Genomic DNA, 9,990 nt, shown 5'->3' with positions numbered 1-9,990 from the left:
ACCAACCTTCTTTCTTTCCTTCGCTTGGGGACACTCATATAAAGGTGTGTGCACCTTATAAGAGCTTGGAAAGGTGCTGTCCCTTGTGTTCTGGGCAGTGCAGGAAGGCAGGATGGAGTGTTCCATTTCTCACCTAAACCCGCTGCATCTCCGCGTGCCTCAGCCCTGTGCTGATCCTCTGGCCCTTGGGATTTTGAAGGTGATAGAAACCTGTACCCCCAGCCAGAATGTTTTTTTCCCCTTTCTCCTTAGAATGAAAGCATAAGCTATCTCCCTTGTGGTAATCAAATTCAACTGAAATCATAATCTGTACATTCTCTAGGTAAGAAAGGAGCCACTGGATGTTGGGTGCGACTCTTGCCGTGGCTCTGGTTCATAAAGACAGGCAACAGCCTGGTCTGGAGAGAGGCAGCTGTCACCACTGACACTCCAAGCCGCACGGCCACCTCCTCAGCTGCCCCAGGTCATGTGGTCCTCGCCAGTCCTGACGGTGTTTCTTTTGACTATTGGTCCTCTGCTTAGTTCATGACTGTGTCGTCATTCAACTCCCCAAACCTGCCTTGATTGGCCTCCTCTCCTGAGGATAAGGGATGCACAGGCTGGGGCAGGTGGAGGGAAAGGAGAGAGACTTACGGACGTAGAGGGATAAGCTTCCGTCACAGCAGGCAGTGTAAGGGAGAGCCAGGGAGATGGAGAAAGGAGTTCATTCTGGAGGTGTGGGGCGGTCGACCTCTACCTCTTGGGCTGGGTAGGAGATGAAGTTTTAGGGGAGTTCATCATATCTGTTCCCTTTACTTTCCCGAGAACCCATGGTATGGTTTCATTGCATGATTTGAAAGGTTAGATAGCGGCTTTGAATTGCCAGTGTGGCCCACGTACGTCCTGGGGGCTAAGGAAACTGGCATTGGCAGTAGAGGCTGGCCACATCTCAGCTTCTCCTTTCCCTACCCAGGCCACCTGGCAAGGGCTTGCGAACTCTCAAGATGCCCCTCAAGGGTTCTTCTGGGTCCTAGGGAGTCTCCTGCACAAGCTGGGTGAGAAGGAGGTGGCCCAGAGGAGCCGGGCTCTCCCAAGAAGCACACTCCAGGGCTCTGTTGCACCGCTGACAAACCCCTCCGCACCACCCCTGTTCGACTGCAAATTTTAGGCAGTTCAGGCTTCATGAGTCGGTGGACAGGGGCTGTCAAGTCAGTCTGTCTGGGTTAAGTGGCCTGGTCACTTAGCAGTTGGTGGTCATGATGATCGGGTTTCCTTGTCAATAAAAAGAAGTACTAATCCCTACCTCCTAGTTTTCTGGAGAGGGATTAATGCAGTGATATATGCCGAAACATACTGGTTAAGTCGATCTTGATTTCCCCCGCTTCCAAACACTTCTGCCCACCTCCGTTCCATGCTACCTTCCTAAAAAGGACGTAGTGATACCTGGACATGGAAGGGAAAGGAGGAAGGTGTGTGTCCATGTCAACCACAGCGTCCTCCAGATTAGGCATTAAAGCATTTATTACTCTTTTCATTGAGCTGTGTGTAGGAATCGGAATTTTTAAAAGTTAAGAAATGTTTCACACGTAACAAAAGGAAACGGAACCGATAGGCAAAACTGTTTAGTGAAACAGGCCCGAATAGCTCAGAATCGGCATCGGAGGCTTTCGTCTGTCCTCTGTAGTGTGGGTAGGACAGAGAGCTTCTGGTTCGGCCAGGGACAGGGAAGGGTTACCATCTTGTAAAGGAAGGTGGCCATCTTGGAAATGGGAGGCAGTAGGACCCAGGCTTGTGCCCTTGTTTCTTTCTGTGGGAAGCCAGAGCGGGAGAGCCTGAAAGACCTCCCTCTACGTCCTTGGCACCCCCAGATCAGTGAGTCTTTGTTTTTAGGGACTTCTTGTGCTCTTTCACTATGGAGCCAATCCACTCCATGGTCTTTTGCTTTGCTTCCTCCCAGCTGAAGACTGGCTCATACCCCAGGTCCCGCTGAGCTTTCTTATAGGAGAAGGTAAACACGCTATTTAACAATGTCACCAGGTGGCGGTTAAAGGGGGGTTGGTATTTGTAAATTGGACTGAGTAGGAAGCTCACTATTTCCAGCAGGAAGGCAAGCCAGTACTCCAGAAATAGAGGAAGGCTCATTCTGGACTCAAGGGAGAAGCCCCATTCTTTGCTCAAACTGTAATTGAGGTTATCATAGCTTTGGTGAGGTGTGTCATCTGAGATATAATAGAACTGTCCTCCAACTCTGGGGGCCTTCTTGGGGTCCTGTAGGGCCCTTGAGGCCAGAATGTGAGCCCAGGCCACGTTGCCTACATAGACAGGGTTGACTATGGAGAATTTGCTGCTCTGTTTGATGATCCCATTGTTCTTCAGGGCCTTGTATATATGGTTATAAAGGAATACGCTTCCTTCCCCGTAGATATACATGGGCCTTAAGGCACAAGTGTGCAAGGTGCCACCATTTTTAAGAGCCCACCCATTAGCAGCCAGCACAGCTTTCTCCGCAAGTTTTTTGCTGCATGGATACGAAGCGGACCATGTGGATTCGAGATGTTCGTCTTCGTGGCCGTTCTGGATGATCTCCCTGTAGGAGTTGGGCCCAGCCACCTCTATGGTGCTGGTATAGATGAAGTTTGGCACACTCGCCTGGACACAGGCTTCCAAAAGGAGCTGGGTACCTGCCCATGGGGAACATGCAGTCAGTGTCAACAAATAACTCACAGGGCCAGCCATGCCCACGGACCATGTCCACCCCCTAACCCACAAGTGAGGTAGTTATTGTAGATCAGGAGTGTACTCCTCTGTGTCTCTGGCTAAGATCTGACTATGCTATAGCCATAGATAAAATGCAAAACTGCAAAAATGAAAACAAACCAACATTTGGGTTCTGGAGAGCAAGAATTTGTAGGCTTTTGGATTTCCTGGACCTGTGTGTGTACTTTTAATTTTGGAAAAGGACAGAGGGTTGCCATTTTATGTTTTGTTGAGTAAAGACATTACAAAAATGATCACTTATCCCTCCCACTTCATTAAAAACAGGTTATTTTAAGTATAACGTTATTAGGAGGCCATACTCTCAGAATATGGACTAGAATTTTACCTAATCCTGACTGAGTAATCCTTACAAAGGCCACTCCTAATTCTGGCTGTGACTTCTTTGACCCAGGTCTGAAAAGCGGACGTGATAAACCTTCCTTTTCCTTGGCATTCCTGAGCCAGCACCGGCTCTCTCTGGGCAGCCTGGTGGAGAACGGGAAAGAGGAGTGTGCCCTCTGCTGGTTAATACCTATACCAGGAGGATCTTGCAGAATCCCTCTGGCTGGGGGAGGTGACGCAGGCATCATTCCCATAAGGAAGGAATTTCCCCGGCAAAGCATCGTTTTTCTTTTCCTTCCTTCCTTCCTTCCTTCCTTCCTTCCTTCCTTCCTTCCTTTTCGTTCTTTCGTTCTTTCGTTCTTTCTTTCTATTAAAAAAATACCCTTCAAGGTCTTTGTGCAATTTGATTTTCTAGAGAGACAGCCTTATTTAAAAAAAAAATCAAATCTAGAGGCTGAGAGAATTACAGGCTAATTTATCTGCAAAGGGGGAAATGACCATTCCTATGAAGTATTTTCTAAACCTGGGAGTGACATTGGTTTTAATTCACTGATACTGCTAACACTTGTCAGTGATTTCAAATCCCCTCTTGTTGTGAGCCCTGGAGAGCAGGAGTTAGGAGAGAGGGGCTAAAAAGGAAAAGTTGGGTAATATAGCACCCTCCTTGCAGCGTGGGAGTGGTGAGGGTGTAGCTAAGTAGAAATGAGAAAGGGTCTTTTTTGAGATTGTGCTTCTTTAGGCTGGAGATCCTAAAGCCATGAGTTGCTTTAGAAAAGGAGCCTCTGAGTAGACTAATGACTAACTTTGTAGAGCAGGGCATAGAAGCCAGATAGGATTGGGGATTGGAGTGCTCTGGTCCTAGAGGAACTGCATCCAGGGATCGGAAGGATAATATCACGTGCCAGGCTAATAAGGGATTTACACTAATCCCTTAAACAAATGTGTCTGGATCTAAAGTAGATTGGAAAGCCATAAATCAGAAAGAGCCACCAGCCAGGCATTTAAGGGATGAGGATCTAAGAAGGGTGTACTTTGCGCACCTGGCTAGAAACTACCTTTTAATAGGAGACCCAGCAGTGAGCTGAAGAAGTACTATTATGGATAAGGGAAGGCTGGTACCATTAAGAAATATCACGGGAAGGCCAGTGCTGGGTAATTCTGTCCTGTCAGACTGCTGTGAACTTGCTTTGCTAGGTCTCTTGAGAGGAATCCTTCTCTGAGGTAAGCAGGAAGGTGCTAGGTATTCTCATTATGCTTGGCGATCCTGCACAGGAGTCCTGCCTGAAGGAAACTGGCCCAGAGCTACGGCCCATCGCTCATAACGGACATGGGGGCCCTTCATATCACAGAGCTCTTTGGTCTCGGCCTCACTGGGTGACCGCCAACTTAGAGGCACACAGAAGGGCTGAAATGATGACCAGGGAGGCACTTGTAAGGTCTGATTCTAGCCCAGGGGAGGTAGGAGGTGGTTGGATAGCAAGAGTTTAAGGTCGGAATGGAGTCGATGTTTGAGTAGAGCTACAGTAAGAAGAGCTTGTGTGGCCTTTGGAGACACACAGGTGTGGGTGTAAATTCTAGCTCTCCTACTCAGGGGGCTTGACAAGTTACTTAGCCCTTCTCAGCCCTGGTTTCCTCATCTAAAAACTGGGGATAACAGCCTTGCATCTCTCAGTGGTGATAAGAAAAAGCAGTTGGCACGGGCTCAGCAGGTGCTCAGGGATGGGTGCTTCCCCTCCCCTCCTGTTCTGTTTTCTGAGCCTCACTTGCCCACATCATCCCATATCCTCCCTGGGGTACTGTACCCTTCAGATTGACATTCATGATGGTTTCTCGGTGAATAACATCCATGAAGTCAATGATACAGGCGGTGTGGATGATGACTGAGGTGTCCTGGCAGGCCTTCTTCAAGCACTGTTCATCCAGAATGTCTCCTTCCAGAATGGTCAGCTTGATCTTGCTCTGGAGCTCTGGGTGAACATGAGTCAGGTCATTGGAAGTCTTTTGGGATCTGGAAGTTTCCTGATACAGGTGGCATTTACCCAGGTCTCAAGGACAGGTACATTGAGGGGAGAGTGGGGATAGGGGGCAAATCCACAGAAGGAACAAGTAAACAAAGGCACAGAAATCAGGATGTGTAACATTTATTGGGATAGAGCAAACATCTGTTTCCACCCCATTTTATTCCAAAAAAAAAAAAAAAAGGAATTTGAGCAGTGAGGGATCAACTGCACCTGGGACAAAAATTATTAAAGTGATTCATGGGAAATTCATAAAATTCATTAAGGAGAGTAGGGTGATTATGAAGAATGGATTTATATCCGCTCCTCCTCTTATGAGGAAAGAATTGGAATTTAATTCTGTAGGGAATAAGGAATCATGCACGGGTTTGGAACAAGAAGAGAAAGAAGCCAACAGAGTGGTGGTGTAGGAAGGTAACCCCAGCTGCGGTATATAAAATGGATTGGTGTGGTACATCTAAAAGAGAGCAGGGCATTCGAGAGATGAATCAGAATGTCTGCACCAAACTTCAGATGAGACGGACTGGAACCAGGGCTCCCACAGAGGGAGTAGGGTCAGGGAGAGATAGGCAGGGTTGACTTTCCAGACCTTACCCAGACAGGTCCTGGTTCTTATTGGAGATAGGCTAAGAGGAAGAGGTTTTGTTAGAGTCAATGTTAGCCTGAGTATTTCCTGCTTGGGTGACCAGGATAGTGGAGCCATTGACAGGGAACGCTTTGTCAGATATCATCTAAAGCAGGTATCGTTGCTGCAAATGACTCAGCTGCCAAGGAACTAGCATTCTGACCATCTAGCCAAGGGCAATGGATAAACCCATGGGATAAACATGGCACTGCATATAGTTTGGGTAAATTGCCCACATTTACTTTGTGCTTTCTCCTTTGTACACAACTTGTACAGTTGTCTGGTTTTTTCCTTCACAGCTATCTCATGACAAAGATACTCTGATTTCCACTATACAGGCAAGGAAACTGAGGCTGAGGCAGGTTAAGGGGCAGGTCTAAGTCACACTTCTAGTGAAGACTCAAGCCTGCCCGCTGCCTTCAAGCTTTGCTCTCTTCCCCCTGTCACCCAAATGCAGGATTAGCACTTTTTTTTTCCTGAGGCAGATTAAGGATAAGTCTATGTATATACATATGTGTGTATGTGTGTATTTAAAGGATAAGGCAACTTAACTGAAATTGGCAATGGAGACCAGAGAACAGTGAGAGAGAGAAATTCAGAGTGAAAAACTCAGGGCTGAGAAATTTCCTTCCTGGGTTACAACTTGGAGGAACCATCTGCTCTGCTTAAGCCTCTGCCAAATTTGCTCTGCGACACCTCCTCCCGCCCCTTCCCTTTTCAGGCAACTCCAAGACTCCCCGAAGAGGAAGAAAGCAGAGGAAAAGCTGCTGGTGATCAGTGGGAATTTTGTGTCTCCACTTCTGCCTTTCCCCCTCCTTTCCTCTGCCTCTTCTTTGCTGCTGACTTCCACAGGCTGGCTCCGAGGAATTGACAAGTTGAGGGGGGAGAGGCCCAAAGCCAGAAGAAAGGGCTCTTGCCCTATTAGCTTGGAGGGGCGCAGAGACACCAGCAGAGGGCGCTGCGGCCGTGTTGGTGGGAGCGGCACAGCTCGCGCCCTCTCCGAGGCTCTGTGAACTTGAGAAGTATTTTGCTAGACTGAATAGACAGTTGCTTATGCGGTGCGGGCTGCGCTGTAGGGAGACCTAAGAGAAGCTACTAGACAAACTAGTGGTTAAAAGCACAGCCGCTGAAGCTAGACCTTCTGGGTTCAGTTTCAGCTTTGCTATTTTTCAGCTGTGGGACCCTGAACACCTTAGCCTTGGCTGTGTATGGACTGAATGTTGGTGTCCTCCCACATTCAAGCGTTGAGATCCTAATGCCACCGCGATGGTATTAGGAGATAGGGCCTTCGGAAGGCGATCGGGTCATGGGGGTTTAACCCTTATGAATGGGATCAGTATTCTGATAAAAGATCCCAGAGAGAGATCCCTCCCCCTTTGTACGATGTGATAACATGGCAAGATGGCACAGGCTATGAGCCAGGAAGAGAGCTCCTGCTTTGCTCTTGGGCTTCTAGCCCCCGGAATTGTGAGAAATAAATTGGGTTTAAGCCACCCGGCCTATGGTGTATTGTTATAGCAGCCTTGACAGGACAAAGATGCCTTTCTGTGCCTGCTTTCCCATCTTTTTTTTTTTTTTTTTAAGCTTATTTATTTCTTCTGAGAGAGACAGAGACAGCGCAAGTGGGGGAGAAGCAGAGAGAGAGGGAGAGAGAGAGACAGTCCCAAGAAGGCTCTGTGCTGGCAGCACAGAGTCCAAGGCGGAAGCTCAAACCCATGAAACTGTGGGATCATGACCTGAGTTAAAACCAGAGTCGGAAGCTCAACTGACCGAGCCACCCAGGCGGCCCTGCCTTCTCATCTCTAAAAAGAGGAGGACGATATTACCTATCCCACAGGGATGTCATGAGGAGCAAACTAGCTGGCACATGTAGCACACCGAGCACAGGGCCTGGCACAGAAAAACCACTGTAAGTCTTCTCCCCTGTGATCTTGACAGAGGCCCCGGCCCGTCTCTGACACCACGTGACTTGTCACCCTGGGAGACTGCTTCTCTAGGTTAAACGACTCCTGTTTGGGGCATCAGCTGTCAGACCGTAAGTATTGCTGAGACATAAGAGTTACACCCAGTCGATGTTGATCATGTATGTTCCTGTGTGTTCACCAGAGACACCATTGCGGCAGAAGGTAGAGGAAATAGGACATTTGAGACATTCAGAGCACAGGAAAGACAAGGAGAGTGACGGGCACTGTCTGGGAGGGCGGGGAGGGGGGACAGGGGCCTCTGCGATGAGGCTCTACTCTGAGCCCTGCCTTCCATTAATCAGAGGGCCTCGGTAAGTTGCTTTACCTTTACCTCGATTTCCTCATCGTCCTGTGGGGTGAGACCCCTTTCCTACCTTCCTCTCAGGGTTGTTTTGAGGATCTGGAGGGGTGAAATAGGTCTTATAAATCTAGCTTTTGCATTTGCTCCAGGGTCAGCAATCTGGGAAAAGAGCAGAGCAGTGAGGTTGTCCAGCAAATGCTGCAGCCACTTTTCTCATGGTGATGAGTGGAGACAAAAGGTAAAAAGAGATGTTCAGGGAATCCACAAGAGGAATCCGCACTCTGTCTCTGGCTTCATCGTTGCACGCTGTGTGTCCTCCCTACCTCTCTCCCTCTCTGTCTCTCTGTGTCTCTGTCTGTCTGTCTGTCTCTCTCTCTCTCTCTCACACACACACACACACACACACACTCAGCTTCACCTTCACTTCCTTTTATTTCACCTTCACTGGCAATGCTAAATGAAGCCACAGAAGGACCAGGACAATCAAGAGGCATGGGGACCCACTGCTGGAGTCTCTGGGTTAATGGTGCTCGTTTGCCCTTTGCAGATGCTGCAAAGTCTGAAATCTTCAGAACATTAAAGAGTTGTTGACAAGGGAGAGAAATGATACATGATTTTATAAATGAGAAGAAAAGAGACCTAGAGGCCAAAGTGGCTGACCTACGGTCATTCCTCTCCAGTTCTGGATCAGAGTCAGACCCAGTCTCCTGATAGCCTTGTATCTCTTACACTACACCACTTGTGTTTTCCTTTCCGATGACTTTGGACCCGGGATTAGCCTTGATTTAGCTACCACTTTCCTTGATTTGCTAGACAACCACCCTCTCCCCACACGTACCCAGGGGTTAAGATGGAGCTACCCACCCATGAACCCAAGTTCACTTACTAGAAAATTCCTCCCGCAATTCTGGGCTGAAGACTTTGTCCAGTGCCCGGATCTCCTGTAGGTCCTTCTCCTCCACCAACAAACGCACGATTCTCTGACCCAGAAACCCTCCTGCCCCTGTCACAAGGCAGATCCACCCAGCCATGGTCAAACCGGGGTATCAAGAAGCACTCTCCAGGAATCAGAAACACTGGGGAGCAGATTAGATTACAGCGTGATCCTGGAGAAGGCCAGAAAGAGAGATCAAGTAGTTACAGGTTTACAAAAAAAATTTTGTTCCCTCCACTTTATTTCTGCAAAACGCCCATGCCCGGGAATAGTTGAAAGAAAATGAGAAAGCTCTAACCTGTTAGATGGTTGGAAGCCAGTTGAAAGAGCCTGGGTTCTGGTCCCCTTATGTCCCAAAGGCAGGATTGGAGTTTTATGCACTCTTGTTTCTGGCTCAGCCTGTTCACCTTGAACTCTTACCACATACCCATTGCTCATGCCTCCTGCAGGGTCCCTCCTCCCTAAAAAGTGCTGACCTTTAACATAGCTCTCATTCTTCCAAGGCACAGGAATCAGGCTTCAGGGCCACGGTGTGATAAAGGCTGGGTCCTCCCTGTAACAAGACATCCGGTGGTCCATGCCAGCTGTCTGGGATGCACAATCTGTGGATTTAAATGAAGAGAAGAAATCTGCCAGCACAATGGCAATTTTTGCCTTGTGCAGCAAATACATCTGGGGAGAAAATCTACTATAGTCCATTATCTCCTCTCTCAGAGTGCCATTTGAAATGTTACTGTCTTGTAAAGTGTAGACATTTGCATTTGGTGGCAGCTCCAGACACCGAGTTGTATGGGAAATGACTTTCTTTCCAACCCCACATATCCAGAACCTCAATTTCGATTTCCCCTTGGAGAGCTCTGGGTTTATGGGGGAAGATCACCATTGAAGGGAAGCTATCTAGTGGTAGCTGTCTAGTTCTGTGATCCGGATAATGAGAATAGGGATCCGTAGCTCTGGTCACTGTGGATCTTATGGTCGTTTGCGGTAAGCCTACATTTTGGTTGCAAAACCACTCTTAGCAGAGTCCTAAACTCAAGATACTATGGATGCTTTTGAAGCCTGCGCCCCAG

At 48.2% G+C, this 9,990-nt stretch overlaps 1 protein-coding gene across 1 annotated transcript; it reads right to left on the bottom strand.

Annotated features, from left to right (window-relative positions):
- Nucleotides 1–1,482: 1,482 nt before the first annotated feature.
- Nucleotides 1,483–9,323, bottom strand: LOC115521812 (3 beta-hydroxysteroid dehydrogenase/Delta 5-->4-isomerase). Its single transcript, XM_030327263.2, has 4 exons — nt 9,219–9,323; nt 8,873–9,092; nt 4,881–5,045; nt 1,483–2,660 (listed from the first exon to the last, which is right to left on the bottom strand). The coding sequence occupies exons 2-4, from the start codon at nt 9,015–9,017 to the stop codon at nt 1,849–1,851; spliced, it is 1,122 nt and encodes a 373-aa protein (XP_030183123.1). The 5' UTR covers nt 9,018–9,092; nt 9,219–9,323; the 3' UTR covers nt 1,483–1,848.
- Between the last annotated feature and the right edge of the window lie 667 nt (nt 9,324–9,990).

The sequence above is a fragment of the Lynx canadensis genome, chromosome C1 (genome assembly GCF_007474595.2).
Source record: "Lynx canadensis isolate LIC74 chromosome C1, mLynCan4.pri.v2, whole genome shotgun sequence".
NCBI classification, from domain to species: domain Eukaryota; kingdom Metazoa; phylum Chordata; class Mammalia; order Carnivora; family Felidae; genus Lynx; species Lynx canadensis.
This window is presented reverse-complemented; position numbering and strand designations above follow the sequence as displayed.

Coding starts and splice junctions, on each gene's coding strand:
- LOC115521812 (XM_030327263.2), bottom strand. CDS start 9,017: ATGGCTGGGTGGATCTGCCTTGTGACAGGGGCAGGAGGGTTTCTGGGT. Junction 5,046..8,872: donor ATTGCGGGAGGAATTTTCTA/GTAAGTGAACTT, acceptor ATGTTCACCCAG/AGCTCCAGAGCAAGATCAAG. Junction 2,661..4,880: donor CATGAATGTCAATCTGAAGG/GTACAGTACCCC, acceptor CCCCATGGGCAG/GTACCCAGCTCCTTTTGGAA.